Genomic DNA, 22,881 nt, shown 5'->3' with positions numbered 1-22,881 from the left:
CTGGAAGGGAAGTCAAGAGGTCACCAAATCTGTGCAGAGGCAGGACCAAGACCAGCCCTGACAGGTGTTTGTCCAAGCTCTTCCTAAAACCCTCCAATGACGGGGTCCCACAGCCCCCTTGGGAGCCGATTCTGCAGTTAAGGTGGGCTATTATCAGCAGGAGAAAAAAACCTTTCGTAGTGATGATCAGGACGGCCCATTTCCAACAGCTGACAAGAAGGTGTGAGTAACAGTGGGGGGGGGGAATAGTTTAATTTGTGTGATGACTCATCCACTTCCAAGTAAAACTATTTTCCCATGACTTCATCGTCCCGTCCAGCCTGGCAGGTGTGTGTGGGGGGAGGGGAGTGGTGTGGTGCCACTTATATACGAGCCAGTGGGGCTGAACCTCACACCGAGCAAGTCCAGATTCCAGCCCTCGCCTGCCCCATGGTCTCAGGTAGGAGAGCGGAGCCCCCCTGCTGCCCCCCTCCACCGGCTCCCTCTGCCCCCTCCACCGGGCCCCCGCAGACTCCTCCACCGGGCTCCCCCTGGCCCCTCCACCGGGCCCCCGCAGACTCCTCCACCGGGCTCCCCCTGGCCCCCATGCCGGCCCCCCCATCTTCTAACTTGCACTTATTTTCTGGCAGAGAAATACGCCCTTGCCGCTGTACCAGAGCCCCTCACTCCCAACCCACAGCCCCTGCCAGCCCGGCCCTGCCGGTGCCCCTCACTCCCGACCCGCAGCCCTCTGCCAGCCCGGCCCTGGGCTCCCCCAGCCCTGCCGGTGCCCCTCACTCCTGACCCACAGCCCCTGTTAGCCCAGCCCTGGGCTCCCCCCAGCCCTGCTGGTACCCCTCACTCCCGACCCGCAGCCCCCCGGTCTCCCAGTGCCCCTCACTCCTGACCCGCAGCCCCTGCCAGCCCAGCCCTGCCCCCCCCAGGCTCTTCTGGTGCCCCTCACTCCCGACCACAGCCCCTGCTAGCCCAGCCCTGGGCTTTCCCCATCTCCAGGCCCAGTTCAGGCCAGAGAGGCAACTGCGGGGAGAGGCCGGGGCTGGGGTGATTTGGGGGGGAGGGGGCTGGGGGTGTCTCCGTCTCTTGTGGGTCTAACCAGCTCCGTCCCCCCGCAGACCCCTCGATCCCAGCGTCACCATGAGCCCTGTCGCTTCGAGCTGGCTGCTGGCGGGAGCCATCCTAGTCCTAGTGCTGGGGGACCCCACGGACGCCTGCACCTGCGCCCCCCTGCACCCCCAGACGGCGTTCTGCCATGCCGACGTCGGTGAGTGACCCCTGACCCCACCCTGCCCCCCGGCACCCCCCTCTGAGCCCCCCATCCTGCCCCCCAGTTCCCCTCTGAACCCCCACCCTGCCCCCCGGCACCCCCAGACGGCGTTCTGCCAGGCCGACATTGGTGAGTGACCCCTGACCCCACCCTGCCCCCCAGCACCCCCAGACGGCGTTCTGCCAGGCCGACGTCGGTGAGTGACCCCTGACCCCACCCTGCCCCCCGGCACTCCCCTCTGAGCTCCCCACCCTGCCCCCCGGCACCCCCAGACAGCGTTCTGCCAGGCCAATGTCGGTGAGTGACCCCTGATCCTGCCCCACCCCCCAGCATAGTTCCCCCCGTAATTTTTGCAACTCCCCCAAACACCAATAAATGCTTGTGCCCCTTCCCCAGAGCTAGAAATGCCACCCCCCAGCTGGGATGTCCCACCCCGCCCTGCCCCGCGCCCCAGCGTCAGTATAGCTATTACCCGCTGGAGCGGCTCCGAGCTCATTCTGGGGCCACTGCTCCAGCCCGACGCCCCCACAGAGTGAGTGAGTGTGTGGGGGGGAATCCTCCTCCCTCCAAGACGTGGAAGAACCCAGGAGTCCTGAATCCCAGACCCAAGGGGCAGGGGGACCCCAGATTCCCCCCATCGTCTGGGTCATATCAGAGTTGACTCTGGTGGTTTGAGATACCATGAGCCTGGTGGGGGGCTGGGGGCGTCCCTGACCCCCGTCTCTTTGCCGTGCAGTGATTCGGGGCAAGTTCGTGGGGGTCACTCCGCCGAGCCCCACCAGAAGCACTGAGGAGTTCGAGTCCTGGATTCGCTATGAGATCAACGTCACAAAGGTACCTGCCCCCCGCCCCCAAACAACCCCCTGCTCCCCACAGCCAGCCCCCGCCAACCCCCCACTCCCCCTGCCCCGCGCCCCACAGCACCCCCTGCTGGTCCAGGCCAGGACTGGGGTAGCCAGGAGCTCTCCCCACAGCCAGCCCCCTGCCCCACTCCCCACAGTGCCCCCTGCTGCTCTGACGCGCGTCTCCCCGCAGACCTACAAGGGGCCCGAGTCACCGGGGGACGTGATCTTCATCGACTCCTGGCAGAAGTTCTGTGCGTACCAGCACTCGGCGCCCCTGGACGGGAAGGAGGAGTACCTCATCATGGGTAAGGCACCCCAGCACCCCGACTCCGCCTGGGGCAGCCCCCTCCCGGGGACTTCCCAATACCCCCCAGGGCCCCTCGACACTAGCCCCTGGTCCCAGACCCACAGGTCTGGTGATCACTGGGGTGAGCCACTCGACTTCCCCACGTCCTGGGACCGACCCTCGGAGCCTGCAGCCCCCCAGGGTCATGCCGGGAGCCCCCCCCCAGCAGCAAGACCCCCTGGATTGGATCCATGGGGCGAGATGCAACCCCCCCAAAGGCAGAGAAGTCCTCCCGACTTCCTTAATCTGGAATGACTCCCAGCCAGCCCTGTGAACACAGAGGTTTGTCCGCCTGCCCTTCCTCCAAGCCCCCCCGTACATCTTGACTACTGAGTGTTCCCCCCCCCCACTCACCCTGGACATGGCCCCCTTCCCATTCAGCGCCCCCCGGGTACGGCCCCCCCAAGACACAGCACTCCCTGCCCAGTGGTCCTGTGTGTGTGTGGGGGGGTGGGGTGGGGGTGGGCGGGGAGGGCAGTGCAGTGCTATGGGGCGCTCTAGGAGTCTTTAGAGGGCTCTGTGGGTCTGTGTGGGGCTCTGGGGAGGGGTTCTGGGGGCTCTGTGGGTATGTGGGGGTGGATGTGGGTCTGTGTGGCTCTGTGGGATTGGGTGACTCTGTGGATTTGTGGGGGGCACTGGGGGGGCTACAGGATCTGGGGGCTTTGTGGGGGGCTATGGGGGCTGTGGGGGTCACGGGGGGGGCTGTTGGTCACTATGGGGCACGGTGCCAGCCACTCCCTCTGCCCTCTCCCCCTAGCCGAGCGGCAGGGTGAGCACCTGGTTATCTCGTTGTGCTCCTTCGTGCACTCCTGGGGGAGCGTCCCCCCCAGCCAGCGCCGTGGGGTCAGCCAGGCCTATGGAGAGGGCTGTGGCTGTGAGGTGAGTTCTTGTGGGATGGGGTATGGGAGGCCTGGGAGGCAAGGGCTGGGAGATGGGGGGGTGAGGGGTCTGGGGGGATGGGAGATGGGGGGCGGGAGGCCTGGGAGGCAAGGGCTGGGAGATGGGGGGGTGAGGGGTCTGGGGGGATGGGAGATGGGGGGCGGGAGGCCTGGGGGGCCTGGGGAGCAGGGAGATGGGGGGGGTGGGGTCTGGGGAGCAGGGGCTGGGAGGGGGGGGCTGGGAGAAGGGGGCCTTGGAGGGCTGGGGGTGTCCCTAACCCCACCTCCTTCCCCCCCAGGTGATGCCTTGTAACATCAGGCCTGGTGGGGGGGCAGAAGTGGGGCTTGGAGGTGCCGGGTCAATCGGTGATGGGCGTGTCCCAGGGTGCCCCTCTGCAGGTGGGTGGGGAAATCTATGCGGAGTGGGTGTGTCTCTCTCTAACTCCACCCACGCTTCCCCCCCCACAACCATTCCCAGCACACAAGTGGGGGGATGGGGTTCAGGGGGCAAGGTCTATGCGACAAGGGTGGGGTTTGTGGGTGGGCGTGGCTCTCTCTAACCCCGCCCCTCCCCAGGTGGTGTGGTGTCGCTCCATGCCCTGCGAGCTGTCGGGCGACGCCCAGTGCCCCTGGACCGTTGGGCTGGAGGACTGGGACTGGAACTGGCAGGGGCCCCAGGCCGAGCGCCAGGCCTGCCTGCCCCGCCCCAGCCAGCCCCTCGAGGACAGCTTCTGCGCCTGGGAGACCCTTGACGACAGCTTCTCCGAGGCCACAGCCAACTCCCCCGGACTGTGACCCCCCGAAAATACCCTGACCCCCAGAACTGTCACCCCCTCTCCCTTTGTTCCCCCACCCCAGCTCGGGCTTGGTTAAAATGATTTTGCTGAGTTTGATTCTTAATAAATAAATTGCTGGAACCCAGATCTGCGCTGTCGTCTGCCGGCCCAGGGCCGGGGGGCGTGAGAACCCCTTGCATTGAGCCCCAGGCCGAGCTGCCCCCTGGCACATACCCCAGAGCACCCCCAGGCACCAATCCCTGGCTGCTCCCCTGTGCCCCAATCCACTGCACCCCCAGGAGCGGAGTTCTCTATGTACAGGTCCTGAGATGCAGCTACCTCTGTGTTATACAAATAAAAACGAGCAGGATCTTATTAAAGGGGACAAGATAAAGATGCCACATTTATTACGATAACAATTTGATTTATGACCAATAACTAATATCTTAATCCTTATACACACACATTATACCCAATACCTATAAACACACACTCACACACACACACACACCCATCAGATGTTCTGCAGCTGCTGCATAGTTACCAGTCCTGCTTGAGTTTGCAGCTGGGGTTCGTAGCTTGTGGCGGCTAACTGGCCAGGAAAGCCGGTTACAAGGACGAGCTGGGTCTCTGTTGGGCATGCACCGATGCCCTTCCATGCTGGCAGCAGAATGTTACCCTCCTCCGAAGTTTTCCATCTCACCCATCCTTTTTGTAGGCTTTAGTTTGAATGCAGAGTCTATAGGTCTTGCTGTGTCGCGCTGCCTCCGGGTTTGGTGATTGATCACCCGTCAATTGCAGACATGACTTTCAGCCTGGGACCGGGCCTTGATCTTCCTTCTATTGGACCTTTTCTTTTTAGGGTGGATTCTTCTGACTTTGTTAGGGCTCTTGTCTGCATCTTCAGCCCTTGGTGTTTGAACTCTATTTCATCAGGACAGGCTGGGGCTGGAGGTTGAGTCCATCATCCATCCATCCCTCATTCACACATCTAAACTAAACTAATAAGATTACAGCAGGGTTTGCAGAAATGAAGGTTGCAGCAAGCCCTTACAAACTGGAGTCAGCGTTTTAAAATGGGGTTTGAATTACAATATGGCAAACAGTGAACAGAAGTTACAATATAGACAAGTATAATGGATGGCAAACAGTGAACAGAAGTTCCACTGTAGGCAAGTGGAATAAATGGTGAACAGAAGTTCCAAGACTGAAACAGTGCAAGTGATTTAAGCAGGAATTGGATTGATAGTGAAACGTACAAAGGCAGCTGACTGACCAGCTATGGCTCTTAACAAGCATCTGAACTGTTAATTAGCCAGTTATTGGGGTAACCGGTTTTAGGAATGAATGTTGTTTCATTCATAAAACTTTACTGATGAAGTTACATTAATAAAGTGAACAATTAAAAACAATTTCATTCATCGGTTCTACCTCTGGGGCGGGGCAGCTGGCGAACGGACACACGCAACATTACATGGGGACAGCTCTCCTGGGACTGAGACGCAGCCACCTCTGGGGCGGGGTCACTGAGGAATAGCTGCACATAATACAAAACACCAGCCCCCTGCCAGCCCGGGCCTGGGCTTGTCTCCCCAAGTGCTGCCGGTGCCCCTCACTCCTGAGACCCACTGCCCCTGCCAGAGAGCTGGGAGGGAACCCAGGAGTCCTGGCTCCCAGCCCCCCTGCTCTGACCCACCAGACCCCAGTCCCTTCCCAGAGCTGGGGAGAGAACCCAGGAGTCCTGTATCTCAGCCCCCCCGCTGCTCTAACCACTAGACCCCACTCCCCTCCCAGAGCTGGGGAGAGAACCCAGGAGTCCTGGCTCTCAGCCCCCCCGCTGCTCTAACCACTAGACCCCCCTCCCCTCCCAGAGCCGGGGAGAGAACCCAGGAGTCCTGGCTCCCAGCCTCCCTGCTCTAACCACCAGCCCCCACTCCCCTCCCCACCAGATGTCCCGATTTTATAGGGACAGTCCCGATTTTTTGGGGCTTTGTCTTATATAGGTGCCTATTACCCTCCACCCCCGTCCCGATTTTTCACTTGCTGTCTGGTCACCCTACTTCCAACCCTAATCTTCCATGAATCTGTGATTCTACCGTGGGCCTCTGCTCCCCTCTAGTGGCTTTTTGATTTCCCATGCTCAGAAGGCCAAGAGGAAACGGGAAATCCTACTTGACTTGACTTCTAGTGCCCCCGCTCTAACCTAGAGGGTCTCAAACTGGTGAGAGGTGCCTGTTGAGAACCCAGGAGTCCTGGCTGCCAGCCCCCCGCACCAGGGCGAGGTGGTTCCATGCCTGGTACAGATGCAGGTCGGTGGTGGACGGGGTCATCCCTGCTGAGCTGCGCCCGGGGTAAGGCCCTTCCCCCCGGGGGTGGGGAGCGTCGCTGCTACAGTGCCCTGGCTGTGGTGTGGACGTCCCCGGGGAAACTGGCCTGGTCCTGGGGGCTGCCAGCCGCTTAGTGCTGCCTGGTGTGGGGGGAGGGGCAGCACCCCCTCCCCCCACTGGTCATCGATGTCACACACACGGAGTTAACCCTGAACCCCGGCTTCCCCTCCCCCTCCCCCATAGTGCACCCAGGAAGCTGCCCACCCAGTTAGGGAATCACATGCAGAGTGTGTGTGTGTGTGTGTGTCCCTCCTTCCCCTGCTGGAGGGGACAAGCCCTGCGCTCTGTGTGTGTCCCTGCGCCCCCTGTTGGAGGGGACAAGGCCTGCACTGTGTGTGTGTGTGTGTCCCTGCGCCCCCTGCTGGAGGAGACGGGCCCTGCGCTCTGTGTGTCCCTGCGCCCCCTGTTGGAGGGGACAAGGCCTGCACTGTGTGTGTGTGTGTGTCCCTGCGTCCCCTGCTGGAGGGGACAAGGCCTGCACTGTGTGTGTGTGTGTGTGTGTGTGTGTCCCTGCGCCCCCTGCTGGAGGTGACGGGCCCTGCGCTCTGTTTGTGTCCCTGCGCCCCCTGTTGGAGGGGACAAGGCCTGCACTGTGTGTGTGTCCCTGCGCCCCCTGCTGGAGGAGACGGGCCCTGCACTTTCTGTGTGTCCCTGCGCCCCCTGCTGGAGGGGACAGGTCCTGCGCTGTGTGTGTGTCCCTGCGCCCCCTGCTGGAGGAGACGGGCCCTGCACTCTGTGTGTTTCCCTGCGCCCCCTGCTGGAGGGGACAGGCCCTGCGCTGTGTGTGTGTCCCTGCGCCCCCTACTGGATGGGACAAGCCCTGCGCTCTGTGTGTGTCCCTGCGCCCCCTGTTGGAGGGGACAAGGCCTGCACTGTGTGTGTATGTGTGTGTGTGTGTGTGTCCCTGGCACCCCCTGCTGGAGGGGTCGGGCCCTGCGCTGTGTGTGTGTCCCCCTGCGCCCCCTGCTGGAGGGGACAAGCCCTGCGCTCTGTGTTTGTCCCTGCGCCCCCTACTGGAGGGGTCAGGCCCTGCGCTCTGTGTGTGTCTCTGCGCCCCCTGCTGGAGGTGACGGGCCCTGCGCTCTGTGTGTGTGTGTGTCTGTCCCTGCTCCCCCTGCTAGAGGGCATGTGATGAAGTGGGAATTTTTCATCATATTTTGAATATTGTGCATGCCTCGGTTTCCCCGACGTGGCATCTGGCTAACGAGGCGGTGGGAAATGGTTGTTTGCTATGCGCAGAGACCCTGAGATCCTGGTGTGACTGACGCCTACGTGGGCCCAGACAATTGCCCAGCCATGGGGTACCTAGAACTAACCACCACGGACAGTCGACCCCTCTGCAGGAGAACAAAGAGCGAAGGAGTTGGGCCAGGTCACGGGGAAAAACTCTACGTGGACTATCGGAAGCTCAGGGCCACGGAGCTCACAAAAGGCGACTGGCCGGTGCCTTTGGACCCGGAGGCCAGGCAGAAATCTGCCTTCATCACCCCCTTTGGGGCTCTTTGAATTCCTGGCCTTACCTTTTGCCTCAAGGGGGCACCTGCCACCTTCCAGTGCCGAGTTGATCAGTTAGTTACTGAGGAGGGTGGAGGACTTTGCCCGGGCGTACAAACCCTTCCCGGTGCTAACCGACGCCTCAGGCACGGGGCTGATGCTAAGGGGGAGAGACTCCGTCATGTACATGGGCGAGAACTTGCCGCCCCGAGAGCAGAGCTAGGCCTCAGGGAGAAGAGATGCCTGGCTACGGGGTGAGCTTTTAAAAGACTGCAGCCGTATCTAACCGGGCGGCGCGATACCGGGTAGCCTGACCACTCTCTGAAAGGCGCTAACGCAGAGCTGCTGAAATGGAGTCTGATCCTCCAGGATCATGAGATGCAGGCGGGCCACGTGAATGGATGTGCAAACGTCACAGCAGCTGCGTTGTCCTGGGGAGGGGTCCCTGAGCTTCCCCAGGTCACGGGCTGTAGTGCCCCCGCCTCAGTTTGGTCTGGAAGGGTGGAGAGATGTGACGAAGTGGGAACTTTTCCTAAGGTTTTGTGTGAATGCGGTGTGTGCCTCAGTTTCCCCTATGTGGTGCATGTTTAACTAGCTGGCGGAAAAGGTCGTTGACTCTTTGCAGAGCCCCAGAGGTCCAGGTGTGACAATGACCTAGTGTCTGGGCCCAGACATTTGCCCGGACACTGGGTACCTAGAAACGAACAACCGAGGGGAGCGGGGGGAGCCCCGCTCTGCAGAAAGCCAGCCGGCGGGGACCAGCTGGAGAGCAAAGGGCTAAGGAAAAGGGCCAGGTGCCGAGGGTTGCCCGGGAACAAGAACAAAGTACTGAGGTGGGCTCAGGCTTGAGCCGGCTGGACCAGGCTGTAACTTCCTCTTCTCGGTGGTGACGAAGGACTCGCTAGGCTGTGTCCAGACATCGAATAAACCCTCCTGCTTTTACCACCGGCTGAGAGTCACTCCCGAGTCCGGGCATCGGGGGGCATTGCTCCCTTTGGGGGGACAAGTCTTCCCCAGCTGTCCAATCCAGCTAGACTCGCCGCGGGGGGCTCACGGCAGGGGTGCCGATAGCTCGGAAGTTCGATCCCACAGGGCTGGGAAGCCGAGGGGCTCGCCCCAGTGAGGGAATGTGCCCCTAAGGGGCTGCCACGCTGAAGGGGACCTGTTCCAGAGCCGGGCCAGAGCACCAGGCCTGTGGATCCATGACACCTTCCCATCCATCCCTGCTCCCCATCTCTCCACCCACCCATGGCTGCCCACTCATCCCCCCAGCCAACCACCCCATTCTCCCAACAACCTCTGCCCAACCATCCCCCATCCAACCATACCTGTCCACCCATCCTACAACCAACCATCCCAACAACCCATCCAACCACCCATCCATTTCCACCCATCCATCCGACCAACCACACAACCATCCCTGCCCACCCATCCTACAACCAGCCATCCTACAACCCATCCATCCCTGCTCCCCATCCCTCCACCCACCCATGGCTGCCCACTCATCCCACCATCCAACCACCCCATTCTCCCAATAACCTCTGCCCAACCAGCCCCCATCCAACCATACCTGTCCACCCATCCCTCTCTCCCACCCACCCACCCAACCACACAACCATCCCAACAACCCATCCATTTCCACTCATCCATCCGACCAACCACACAACCATCCCTGCCCACCCATCCTACAACCAGCCATCCTACAACCCATCCATCCCTGCTCCCCGTCCCTCCACCCACCCATGGCTGCCCACTCATCCCCCCATCCAACCACCCCATTCTCCCAACAACCTCTGCCCACCATCCCCCATCCAACCATACCTGTCCACCCATCCCCCTCTCCCATCCATCCACCCACCCAGTCATCCCTTCCCACCCACCCAACCCCCCATCCTCCTCCCATCCATCCGACCAACCACACAACCATCCCTTCCCACCCATCTTATAACCACCCATCCCAACAACCCATCCAACCACCCATCCTCCGCCCATCCATTTCCACCCATCCATCCGACCAACCACACAACCATCCCTGCCCACCCATCCTACAACCAACCATCCAACCCTGCTCCCCATCGCTCCACCCATGGCTGCCCACTCATCGCCCCCATCCAACCACCCCATTCTCCCAACAATCTCTGCCCAACCATCCCCCATCCAACCATACCTGTCCACCCATCCCCTCTCCCATCCATCCACCCAGGCATCCCGTCCCACCCATCCATCCAACCAACCATCCCTGCCCACCCATCCTACAACCAACCATCCTATAACCAACCATCCCAACAACCTATCCAGCCACCTATGCACCCAAACATCCCTGCCCACCCATCTCACCCAGCTCCCCTCCAACCACCAACCCACCCATCCATCCCTCCCATCCAAGCACCTATCCAGCTCCGTTCACCCATCCATCCTTCCAACCCCCACCCCTTCCCAACCACGTATTTATGCACCCACCCAACCCCATCCACTCATCCATCCCGACCAACCATCGCTACCCCCCTCACCTATTTATAGATCTGTTCTGACCAAGCCTATGAAACAGTGAACAAAGACTGAATTCCTGGCAGCCTTGTAAATATGTAGTTAGTAGATAAGGGAACTGCAGGCAGATGGCGAACGTGTGAACAGCCGGTCACCTGTACAGGGATCGGTTCCCAGGAACTGACCACAGAATATGCAGAGGGATGTAGAACAGAGAGCACGGGTGGCGTCTGTGTGAGGATGTGTTTACCAGCTGGTGAATGAATTGGTATTTTGGGTGTGTGGTTGTGACAAATCTTTCATTTTGTTTACATATTCCCCATTACTCATAGCAATATCCCTCTTAAGATTACTAAATTTAACTCTATGTTTCAGGGGTAATCTGAAAACTTCACAAAACAGTATTTTTAAATTTACAATAGTCGAAAGCATCTTCGATGGGCATTCCATTGAACACATGTCAAGCTTTACCAGTTCATTTGGCAATCAGGGTAGGAACTCTCTTATCTGGGATTTCATGCATTACACGCAGCCTTTCGAAGGTAGTCAGATATTCAGCAATATCATCGTCCTCACTCTATGCAGGACATAAGTGCAGGACTGAAGCCCCAAAAGCTCCAACTTCACCATCACTTCTCCGCTTTCACTCCTTTTCCTGCTTTCCTGTTCTTGCTCCTCTTTCCCGAACGAAGCAAACAGAAAATAACAAAACCGTGACCTCCCCCTGACTGTCCTTAGCCGCCGCACTTAAGACTCACTTAACATCACAACTATCAGTGCTTAAAGGGTGAACTTCACGTGGAGTAACAAGCCGTACATACATCCTGCTCGCTGCCCCACTGTGACGTTCCCCCGGGTGTTATCTGGACCGGAGATCTGCTAGGCCTCTCCAAACATTGACTCTGGGAGCCAGCCGTACCCTGCTCTGCTGCGAGAACCCCCACTCCGGGGATGCTCACGCACAGCCTCTCGTATGTGAACTGCTCCCAGCTACTGACAATCGAATGACACTAGCCGATATCTCCGGTCCCAGACACAACCCTAGGAACCTCCGTCTTGCAGTGTCCAGTTACACCAATTTAACAAAGAAATTGACATGTACCAGGCTTGTTATCCCAAGGGGAGTCCCTCACACACTTCAAACCAAACGCTCGGCTTCCGGTGGAATAAACAAACACATTTATTAACTGTATGGAGAGATTGTAAGTGATTATAAATCAAAGCACCACATGTCAGATTTGGTCAAATGAAATCAAAGCAAAACGCATTCTCAGCTGATCTTAACACTTAACACTTTCAGCGCCCTTACAAACGTAGATGCTTCTCAGCGCAGGCTGGCTGGTCGCTCTTCAGCCAGGCTCTCCCCTTCGATCAGCGCTTCAGTCGCTGGGTGGTGGTGTCTGTAGATGTAGGAGGAAGAGAGAGGAAGAGCCTGGCAAACGTCTCTCCCTTTTATCATGTCCTTTCTTCCCTCATGGCTCCCCCCCCCCCCCCCCGCTTCAGAGTCAGGTGAGCATGACTGAGTCTCTCCAGGCAAGGTTGAGCAATTCCCCTGCTATGGCTTCATGCAGATGAATCATCGCATTGTAGCTCCCTTGCTGAACAATGGCTGTTGATGGGTCGTTTGACACCCCACCTGGGCATTGGTTACTTTCCTTGCTGTTGCCTCTGGGGAGCTAATATCTGTCTGATTCCCCCAACTTACAGCATGTTTTAGTGACCACCATACAACACAATTCTCATAACTTCATATGTATTACTGATACACATAGATGGATAGAGAAATGACTTTCCGCAGATCATAACCTTTCCCCAATACCTTACAAGTCCTGCTTTATATGCAAGATCACGATTATATGAAAATGAGGAACATGGGGGTTACAGCACGTTCCCCCCCGAGGTAGAGAATGTCACAGTGGTTCACCCTGGACCCACCCCCTGAGCCTGTCCCTCAGCATCAGGGCCTGGATGCCAGGAGAGGAACCTCCATGAAGAGCTTGAGTTCTTGGGAACTGCGTGGACAAGGTCCCAACATCATCCACCCAACCATCCCTGTCCGCTCACCCACCCATCCATGTATCCATCCATCTGTCCATGCAACCACTCAATCATCCATCCCTGCCTCCCATCCCCCCCAACTACCCGTCCACCCTCCATCCATCCATTCCTGTCTCCCACCCAGCCAGATACTCCGTGGTGAACGCAATATAAAAACATTGATAGCCTGTGTAGTAAGTGAAGGCAATGTAGTAAGTAAAGGCCTAATGAAGGCCCTGAGGCCTGAACTAAAGTAATGGTCAAGACTTTGCTAATATGAAGCAAAGTTAAGCTGTGAGCAAGAGGCAGGCCCTGCTCACAGAAGCTGGCAAGGAAAGGGCTGATGTTGCAAAAATACATATTCATTTAGCATAGTTACAGTATAAACATGGTACCAAGACATACCATACCGGAACATTCCACAGATAACATGAAACAGGCCGACCCATCCCAATGACAGGGGCAAAAGGGTAAAATGATGGATAGAGTTGTTTTGATCGAACCAACAGGTACAAGGTGAGAGGCGGCACCTTACTACGTAGAGGGGTTGTACCTTGCTACGTAGAGGGGTTGCACCTCAGTACGTCAGGAGTGATGTGTAACTTGTTTGTACCTGTGTATAAGAATGTGTCCCTGGGGTGGTGTCTTTGTCCGGCCACGGGGGCAGTGGAAAGTCCCGCCACTGAGCCGGGTCCTTGCCAAGAGGCACTTTTCTCGTAGTATGCCCTGACTGAGGCTCAGAAACCTACAGGGAACTGCAATTGTGTCCGAGATCGCAATAAACCTGGCCGAGGTGCCTTTGTACCTTACTAGACTCTGTGGTTATTGGGGGTTCTCGTCGGGCCTGCTGTGTCAGCTATCTGCACAGAGCTGGGGCAGCACTCAGAGGGAACACACGCACGCAGCCGAGTGATATCAACAGGAGAAAGCAGAAGCACCACACCGGTATGGAATAGGATCATAGAAATGTTGGGCTGGAAGGGACCTCAAGAGGTCACCAAATCCAGCCTCCTGTGTGGAGGCAGGACCAAGTCAACCTAGACCAGCCCTGACAGGTGTTTGTCCAAGCTCTTCCTAAAACCCTCCAATGACGGGGTCCCACAGCCCCCTTGGGAGATGATTCCGGAGCTCAATGACCCCAAGAGTTAAATTTTTTCCCTAATATCTCACCTCCATCCCCCTGGCTGCAGAGTCAGCCCTTGACTTCGCATCCTGCCCTCAGCGGACACGGAGATCAATTGACCGGCGTCCCCTTTAGAACAGCCCGTGAGGTAGCTAAAGACTGTTCTCAGGTCCCCCCCCAGTCTCCTTCTCTCCAGAAGAAACGTGCCCCGGTTCTTTTAACTGTCCCTCCTAGGTCGGGTTTTCTAAACCTTCGATCCTTTTGGTTGCTCTGCTCTGGACTCTCTCCAATTTGTTCACAACTTTTCTAATGCGGGAGGCGCCCAGAGCCGGACACAGTCCTCCCGCCAGGGCCCCCCCAGTGCCGACCCGGGCGGCACCACGACTTCCTGTGTCTCACATGCAACTCCCCCGTTAACACACCCAGAATGAGATTAGCCTTCCCCCCAGCCGCGTCCCGTTGTAGAGTCCTATTCCACTCGGGATCCGCTCGAACCCCCAGATCCTTTTCAGCCGTGCGACCGCCTAGTCCCCACTTTGTAGCAGTGCATCAGATATTTTTCTTCCTCCCCCCCCCCCAGCCACATGGGGCCTCCCACACACAATCCCTTCCCCACAGCTCCAGCCCTGGCCTCTCCCAGCAGGGGGCACTGTGGGGAGCAGGGCAGGGCACTGGTGGGGGGGGGGCGCTAAACCCATTCTGGCATGCACAGGGCAGAGGCTCCCCTCGCTCCCGACCCGCAGCCCCCTGCTAGCCCGGCCCTGGGTTCATGCTCAAGGCAAGTAACGGTGTCCCGGCCAAAGGGGCAGGTTTCACCAGAACCGGCTGATCTTGCAGCAGAACCTCATCCACCTTGTAGCCCCGCACCCAGGTTGTACCATGAGAAAAGAACCCAGGAGTCCTGGCTCCCAGCCCTCCCCATGCCCCCAGCTTTGACCCACTCAGCCTCCCCCCAGCTCACCGTCCTCCTCCTCCAGGGCCTGCCCGTTGACGGGCTCACACTGGGGCCAGGGTTTGCCCCAGAAGCTGACGTTCATCGGCCCGGTGGTCCCCACTCCCTGGGTCACCATCCTGCGGGGGAGGGGAGAGATCAGCATCGGGCCCAGACCCCTCCCACGGGCCTCTGGATCAGACCCAGTGGCCCCTCCAGCCCGGTCTCCCGCCTGCCCTCCCCCCAAGTCAGAACCAGGGGCCCCTGCAGCCGGGTACCCCCGCCCAGATCAGACCCCTGGGCCCCTCCAGCCCGGTCTCCCGCCTGCCCCACCTCGGACACTCACGTTTGCACCGAAACATGTTGTAGCAGCTGCGGATATGAGTAGTACTGCCCTCACAGCGCTTCCCATCGGGGCTGCGCCCCCGGCACTCCCGCGTCCGCCTCTGCTGCCCCACGATCTCCCGGCAGCTGATGCTCCCGGTGTAACCCGGCCGGGTGCAAGTGGACCACTCCCCCCACTCCGACCAGCGCCCGTCCACTGCGGGGGAGAGACAGGGAGACCCCCAGAGACAACAGAGTATGACTGTGAGTCCTCCCACCCACCCATCCATCCATCCATTGATACATCATCCATCCATCCACCCATTGACCCATCCATCCACCCACACACAAACCAGCCCACCCATCATCCATCCATCGACCCATCCATCCATCTACCCACCATTGATCCATCCATCCACTGACCCACTCATCCACCCATTGACCCATCCATCCATCTACCCACACACAAACCAGCCCACCCATCATCCACCCATTGACCCATCCATCCATCCACCCACACACAAACCAGCCCACCCATCATCCATCCATCGACCCATCCATCCATCTACCCACCATTGATCCATCCATCCACTGACCCACTCATCCACCCATTGACCCATCCATCCATCTACCCACACACAAACCTGACCACCCATCATCCACCCATTGACCCATCCATCCATCCACCCACACACAAACCAGCCCACCCATCATCCACCCATTGACCCATCCATCCATCTACCCACCATTGATCCATCCATCCACTGACCCACTCATCCACCCATCGACCCATCCATCCATCTACCCACCATTGATCCATCCATCCACTGACCCACTCATCCACCCATTGACCCATCCATCCATCTACCCACACACAAACCTGACCACCCATCATCCGTCCAGCCACTGACCCACCCATCCATCCACCCACCCACCCATTGACCCATCCATCCATCAACCTACCGATTGATCCATCCATCCATCCATCCACCCACCCACCCATTGACCCATCCATCCATCAACCTACCGATTGATCCATTCATCCATCCATCCACCCACCCATTGATCCATCCATCCATCCATCCATCCATCCATCCATCAACCCACCGATTGACCCACCCATACACCCACCCATTGACCCATCCATCCACCCACCCATTGACCCATCCATCCATCAACCCATTGACCCATCCATCCATCCATCCATCCATCCACCCATTGACCCATCCATTCATCCACCCATTGACCCACTCCTCCATCCACCCATTGAGCTATTCATCCATCTACCCACACACAAACCTGACCACCCATCATCCATCCATCCACTGACTCACCCATCCATCCATCCACCCACCCATTGACCCATCCATCCATCTACCCACACACAAACCTGACCACCCATCATCTGTCCAGCCACTGACCCACCCATCCATCCACCCACCCACCCATTGACCCATCCATCCATCTACCCACACACAAACCAGCCCACCCATCATCCATCCATCGACCCATCCATCCATCTACCCACACACAAACCTGACCACCCATCATCCGTCCAGCCACTGACCCACCCATCCATCCACCCACCCACCCATTGACCCATCCATCCATCGACCCACCATTGATCCAATCATCCACTGACCCACTCATCCATCCATCGACCCATCCATCCATCTACTCACCAATGACACACCATCCACCCTCTGACCCCTCCCATTGACTAACCCAACCATCTATCCATCCACCCACCCATTGACCCATCCACCCATTGACCCATTCATTGACCAGTCCATCCATTTACCCACACTCCCATCCATCCCCCCAACTCCCACCCATCCACACTCCCTCCCCAGAACTCATTTATGTACCCCCCCAGCCATTCCACCACCCACCCCCATCTACAAACATCCCCCTTCCACCCACCCAACCACCCACCCATTCCTATCCATCCATCCATCCACCCATCCCCCTTCCTCATTGCAACCCACCCCTTAATCCTTCTGTCCAAGCACGTAACAATCCATCCTCCCCACTCCTACCCACCCATCCCTTACCACCCACCCGTGTATGCACCCACCCAACCCCATCCACCTATCCACTAATCCATCCATCCCCCCATCCATCCATTCTCTCATGACTCCATCCATCCCCCCCCCAACCACCCCATGCAGCATGCTTGCCCCCCACCTGTCCCCTAGAGCACGGCGACCCACTGAGCCCCCCCTGCCCACAGCAGAGGCCCCCCCCACCCCCTGCATCACAGTCCCTGCTCTGCCCCATGCGGCCCCCCCTCCCCTGGGTTTCCACCCCTCTCCTCCCCGACTTGCTGCTGGCGCTGAGTGACCAGAAATTTCCCCCACCCCCAGGGTGTGTGTCCCCCCTGCACCGAGCAAGAGACGTCAGAGAATAATTAACACACCCCCCCACCGCTGACATCACCTCCTTTCCTCCTGTCCAGCCTGGCAGGTGTGTGTGTGTGGGGGGAGGGGAAAGGTGTGGTGCCGCTTATATACGAGCCAGTGGGGCTGAACCTCACACCGCGCAAGTCCAGATTCCAGCCCTCGCCTGCCCCATGGTCTCAGGTAGGAGAGAGGAGCCCCCCTGCCGCCCCCCTCCACCGGGCCCCCCTGGCTCCCATGCCGCCCCCCACCCCATCTTCTAACTTGCCCTTATTTTCTGGCAGAGAAATGCCCCCCCTCCACTGCTGTACCGGTGCCCCTCACTCCCGACCGCAGCCCCTGCTACCCCAGCCCTGGGCTCCCCCCCAGCTCTGCCGGTGCCCCTCACTCCCGACCCGCAGCCCCTGCTACACCAGCCCTGCCCCCCAGCTCTGCTGGTGCCCCTCACTCCCGACCCACAGCCCCCTGCCAGCCCAGCCCTGCCCCCCCCAGCCCTGCCGGTGCCCCTCACTCCAGACCTGCAGCCCCTTGCCAGCCCAGGCCTGGGTTTTCCCCATCTCCAGGCCCAGTTCAGGCCAGAGAGGGGACTGCTGGGAGAGGCCAGGGATGGAGTAGTGGGGGGGAGCCCCCCCCCATAGCGCCCCCTATTGAGAGAGGCCAGGCTGGGGTGATTCTGGGCATGTCTCCATCTCTCGGCTCTGTCCCACCCTCAGGCCCCTCGATCCCAGCGTCACCATGAGCCCTGTCGCCTCGAGCCGGCTGCTGGCGGGAGCCATCCTGGCCCTAGTGCTGGGGGACCCTACGGACGCCTGCACCTGCATGCCCCGGCACCCCCAGACGGCGTTCTGCCAGGCCGATGTCGGTGAGTGACCCCTGCCCCCCAGCACCCCTCTGAGCCCCCTCACCCTGCCCCCAGCACTCCCCTATGAGCCCCCCCACCCTGTCCCCCAGCACCCCAAGATGCCGTTCTGCCAGGCCGACGTAGGTGAGTGACCCCCCCAATGCCCCACCCCCCAGCACAGTTCCCTCCGTAATTTTTGCAACTCCCCCGAACACGCATAAGTTCTTGTGCCCCTCCCGCAGAGCTAGAAACGCCATCTCCCAGCTGAGACGTCCTACCGCCCCCACCACTGCACCTGTCAACCAGGAGCGCTCCCCCTGCCCTTGTGTGCCCCAGCGTCAGTATACTTATTACCTGCTGGAGCGGCTCCAAGCTGATTCTGGGGTCACGGCTCCAGCCCCGACGCCCCACAGAGTGAGTGAGTGTGTGGGGGGGAATCCTCCTCCCTCCAAGGCGTGGAAGAACCCAGGAGTCCTGAATCCCAGACGCAAGGCGACCAGACAGCAAATGTGAAAAATCGGGACAGGGGGTGGGGGGCAATAGGAGCCTATATAAGAAAAAGACCCAAAAATCGGGACTGTCCCTATAAACTCGGCACATCTGGTCACCCTAGCACAGGGGGACCCTGGAGTCTGGGAGGGAGGGAGGGATTCCCCCTGTTGTCTGGGTCATATCAGAGTCGACTCTGGTGGTTCTAGATGCCTGGGGGCTGCCGGGGAGCTGGGGGCCTGTGGGGGTGCCCTGACCCTTGTCTCTTTGCCGCTCAGTGATTCGGGGCAAGTTCGTGGGGGTCACTCCGCTGAGCCCCAGCGGCGAGGAGTTCCCGTCCTGGATTCGCTACGAGATCAACGTCACAAAGGTACCTGCCCCCCCCCCCGAACACCTCCCTGCTCCCCACAGCCAGCCCCTGCCAACCCCCACTCCCCCTGCCCCGCGCCCCACAGCGCCCCTTGCTGGTCCAGGCCAGGACTGGGGTAGCCAGGAGCTCCCCCCACAGCCAGCCCCCTGCCCCGCTCCCCACAGCCAGCCCCCGCCAACCCCCACTCCCCCTGCCCCGCGCCCCACAGCGCCCCCTGCTGGTCCAGGCCAGGACTGGGGTAGCCAGGAGCTCCCCCCACAGCCAGCCCCCTGCCCTGCTCCCCACAGCCAGCCCCCGCCAACCCCCACTCCCCCTGCCCCGCGCCCCACAGCGCCCCCTGCTGGTCCAGGCCAGGACTGGGGTAGCCAGGAGCTCCCCCCACAGCCAGCCCCCTGTCCCGCTCCCCACAGCGCCCCCTGCTGCTCTGACGCGCGTCTCCCCGCAGACCTACAAGGGGATTGGGTCACCGGGGGACGTGCTCTTCATCGACTCCTTGGAGGAGGAGAGCCTCTGTGGGTACCGACACCCGGGGCCCCTGGACGGGAAGGAGGAGTACCTCATCATGGGTAAGGCACCCCAGCACCCCGACTCCACCTGAGGCAGCCCCCCGCCCCGGGGACTTCCCAATACCCCATAGGGCCCCTCGACACCAGCCCCCTCCTGGGGTAATTCCCCCCCCAAGGCAGCGAAGTCCTCCGGACTTCCTTAATCTGGAGTGACTCAGTCAGCCGTGTGAACGCAGAGGTTTGTCCACCTGTCCTTCCTCCAAGCCCCGCCCCTAACATCTTTTCTGCTGAGCGTCTCCCCCCCCCCACTCACCCTGGAGATGGTCCCCTCCCCATTCAGCCTCCCCCCCAGGTACAGCCCCCCCAAGACACAGCACTCCCCACCCAGTGGTTCTGTGTGGGGGGGCGGTGCAGTGCTATGGGGCGCTCTAGGAGTCTTTAGAAGGCTCTGTGGGTCTGTGTGGGGCTCTGGGGAGGGGTTCTGGGGGCTCTGTGGGTATGTGGGGGTGGATGTGGGTCTGTGTGGCTCTGTGGGATTGGGTGACTCTGGATTTGTGGGGGGCACTGGGGGAGCTACAGGATCTGGGGGCTTTGTGGGGGGCTGTGGGGGGCTGTGGGGGTCACAGGGGGGCTGTTGGTCACTATGGGCATGGTGCCAGCCACTCCCTCTACCCTCTCCCCCTAGCCGAGCGGCAGGGCAAGCCCCTGACTATCTCGTTGTGCTCCTTCGTGCGCCTCTGGGGGAGAGTCCCCCCCAGCCAGCGCCGCGGGGTCAGCCAGGCCTACGGAGAGGGCTGCGCCTGTGAGGTGAGTTCTTGTGGGATGGGGTATGGGAGGCCTGGGGAGCAGGGGCTGGGAGATGGGGGGGCGAGGGGTCTGGGACATGGGAGCGGGAGGCCTGGGGGGGTCCCTAACCCCACCTCCTTCCCCCCCAGGTGATGCCTTGTAACATCAGGCCTGGTGGGGGGCCAGAAGTGGGGCTTGGAGGTGCCGGGTCAATGGGGGATGGGCGTGTCCCCGGGTGCCCCTCTGCAGGTGGGTGGGGAAATTTATGCGGCGTGGGTGTGTCTCTCTCTAACTCCACCCACTCTTCCCCCCCCCCCCCAACCATTCCCAGCACACAAGTGGGGGGATGGGGTTTAGGGGGCAAGGTCTATGCAATATGGGCGGGGTCTGTGGGTGGGCGTGGCTCTCTCTAACCCCACCCCCTCCCCAGGTGGTGCCGTGTCACTCCATGCCGTGCAAGCTGTCGGGCAACGCCCAGTGCCCCTGGACCGACGGGCTGCAGGACTGGAACTGGCAGGGGCCCCAGGCCGAGCGCCAGGCCTGCCTGCCCCGCCCCAGCCAGCCCCTCGAGGACAGCTTCTGCGCCTGGGAGACTCTTGAGGACAGCTTCTCCGAGGCCACAGCCAACTCCCCCGGACTGTGACCCCCGAAACACCCTGACCCCCAGAACTGTCACCCCCTCTCCCTTTGAGGCTCCCCGATTTTTGTCCCCCCAGCTCGGGCTCGGTTAAAATGATTTTGCTAAGTTTGATTCTTAATAAATAAATTGCTGGAACCCAGATCTGCGCTGTCGTCTGCCGGCCCAGGGCTGGGGGGCGTGAGAACCCCTTGCATTGAGCCCCAGGCCGAGCTGCCCCCTGGCACATACCCCAGAGCACCCCCAGGCACCAATCCCTGGCTGCTCCCCTGTGCCCCAATCCACTGCACCCCCAGGAGTGGAGTTCTCTATGTACAGCTCCTGAGATGCAGCTACCTCTGGGGCGGAGTGGCTGAGGAATGGGTGCACATAACACAAAACACCAGCCCCTGCCAGCCCGGGCCTGGGCTCGTCTCCCCAAGTGCTGCCGGTGCCCCTCACTCCTGAGACCCACTGCCCCTGCCAGAGAGCTGGGAGGGAACCCAGGAGTCCTGGCTCCCAGCCCCCCTGCTCTAACCACCAGCCCCCACTCCCCTCCCTGAGCGGGGAGAGAACCCAGGAGTCCTGGCTCCCAGCCCCCCCTGCTCTAACCACCAGCCCCCACTCCCCTCCCTGAGCCGGGGAGAGAACCCAGGAGTCCTGGCTCCCAGACCCCCCTGCTCTAACCACTAGACCCCACTCCCCTCCCAGAGCCGGGGAGAGAACCCAGGAGTCCTGGCTCCCAGCCTGTCTCCCACTAGACCCCACTCCCCTCCCAGAGCTGGGGAGCGAACCCAGGAGTCCTGGCTCCCAGCCTCCCTGCTCTAACCACTAGCCCCCACTCCCCTCCCAGAGCCGGGGAGAGAACCCAGGAGTCCTGGCTGTGTGCAGATGGGGGTTGGCTCTACCGGCTCCAGGCCGGGGCACGCTGTGATGTCACAGTGGATCTCCACGGGGATGTTCTAGAACGCGGGGCGGCTGGGAGACATCAGAGCAAGGGGCGGGTGTGCGGCTTGGGGGTCACTGGGGTGTTGTGGTGCTGCAGGGGCTGGTAAGTGCCCCACAGAGCTGTTGCCCCCGGGGGACCCGCTCAGCATCGCCTTCCCGCCGGGGAAACAGAGGCATGGAATGGCTTGGGGACAAGTGCCTTAGACTGGGTGGGCTGGGAGCCAGGACTCCTGGGTTCTATTCTGGCTCCAGCAGGAGAGGCGGGGGTGTGTGTCTAGTGGTTAGAGTGGGGGAGGGGGATGGGTGCTAGGAGCCAGGGCTCCTCGGTTCTCTGGGAGGGGAGTGGGGAGAGCTGGGAGTCAGGACTCCTGGGTTCTCTCCCCGGCTCTGGGAGGGGAGTGGGGGCTGGTGGGTTAGAGCAGGGGGGCTGGGAGCCAGGACTCCTGGGTTCTCTCCCTGGCTCTGGGAGGAGAGTGGGGTCTGGTGGGTTAGAGTGGGGGGGCTGGGAGCCAGGACTCCTGGGTTCTCTCCCCGGCTCTGGGAGGACAGTGGGGGCTAGTGGGTTAGAGCAGGGGGGCTGGGAGCCAGGACTCCTGGGTTCTCTCCCTGGCTCTGGGAGGAGAGTGGGGGCTGGTGGGTTAGAGCAGGGGGGGCTGGGAGCCAGAACTCCGGGGTTCTCTGGGAGGGGAGTGGGGAGAGCTGGGAGTCAGGACTCCTGGGTTCTCTCCCCGGCTCTGGGAGGGGAGTGGGGGCTAGTGGGTTAGAGCACGGGGGGGCTGGGAGCCAGAACTCCGGGGTTCTTTGCCCGCTCTAAGCGGGAGGCCAGTGTCACACTTCTCCCCTTCACCCTGCCTCCGCCCCCTCGCCTCTCTCCCCCCGCAGGTGGCACGGAGGGTGTGGGGCCCCGAACCCGGCGGCCTCGCCCCGGCCTGTGGCCATGAGGGCTCTGGTGCTGCTTCCCGTCCTGGCCTGTCTGAGCGCCGGGGCCCGGGGCCAGGTGTTCAGTCGCTGTGAGCTGGCCCGGCTGCTGAAGA

General features: G+C 60.7%; 3 protein-coding genes and 1 long non-coding RNA gene across 5 annotated transcripts in view; 3 read left to right on the top strand and 1 right to left on the bottom strand.

Annotated features, from left to right (window-relative positions):
• The first annotated feature begins 299 nt into the window (after positions 1-299).
• On the top strand, positions 300-4,250 carry LOC101943446 (metalloproteinase inhibitor 1). Its single transcript, XM_005311943.5, has 6 exons — positions 300-439; positions 1,113-1,261; positions 2,001-2,098; positions 2,300-2,414; positions 3,213-3,334; positions 3,910-4,250. The coding sequence occupies exons 2-6, from the start codon at positions 1,135-1,137 to the stop codon at positions 4,126-4,128; spliced, it is 681 nt and encodes a 226-aa protein (XP_005312000.1). The 5' UTR covers positions 300-439; positions 1,113-1,134; the 3' UTR covers positions 4,129-4,250.
• A 7,284-nt stretch (positions 4,251-11,534) lies between these two features.
• On the bottom strand, positions 11,535-15,117 carry LOC135976258 (uncharacterized). Its single transcript, XR_010593423.1, has 3 exons — positions 14,915-15,117; positions 14,599-14,708; positions 11,535-11,877 (listed from the first exon to the last, which is right to left on the bottom strand). It is a non-coding gene; the product is annotated as an uncharacterized LOC135976258 (long non-coding RNA).
• Positions 15,118-17,332: 2,215 nt separating this feature from the next.
• On the top strand, positions 17,333-21,064 carry LOC135972082 (metalloproteinase inhibitor 1-like). Of its 2 annotated transcripts, XM_065571124.1 has the most exons (6): positions 17,333-17,474; positions 18,005-18,153; positions 18,900-18,991; positions 19,437-19,557; positions 20,183-20,304; positions 20,714-21,064. In XM_065571124.1, exons 2-6 carry the CDS (start codon positions 18,027-18,029, stop codon positions 20,924-20,926), a joined length of 675 nt encoding a protein of 224 aa, XP_065427196.1. In that variant the 5' UTR covers positions 17,333-17,474; positions 18,005-18,026; the 3' UTR covers positions 20,927-21,064. The 2 variants fall into 2 exon arrangements, with proteins under 2 accessions (XP_065427196.1, XP_065427197.1); XM_065571125.1 differs by lacking the exon at positions 18,005-18,153 and having other exon boundaries at positions 17,429-17,474.
• A 1,720-nt stretch (positions 21,065-22,784) lies between these two features.
• Positions 22,785-22,881, top strand: part of LOC101947828 (lysozyme C-like) — a 2,248-nt gene continuing 2,151 nt past the window's right edge. Inside the window, exon 1 of the mRNA XM_024112446.2 lies at positions 22,785-22,881. This exon is cut by the window's right edge and continues 42 nt beyond it. Coding sequence (XP_023968214.1) covers positions 22,785-22,881 — 97 coding nt within the window.

Source organism: Chrysemys picta, chromosome 17 (genome assembly GCF_011386835.1).
Source record: "Chrysemys picta bellii isolate R12L10 chromosome 17, ASM1138683v2, whole genome shotgun sequence".
NCBI classification, from domain to species: Eukaryota; Metazoa; Chordata; order Testudines; family Emydidae; genus Chrysemys; species Chrysemys picta.
This window is presented reverse-complemented; position numbering and strand designations above follow the sequence as displayed.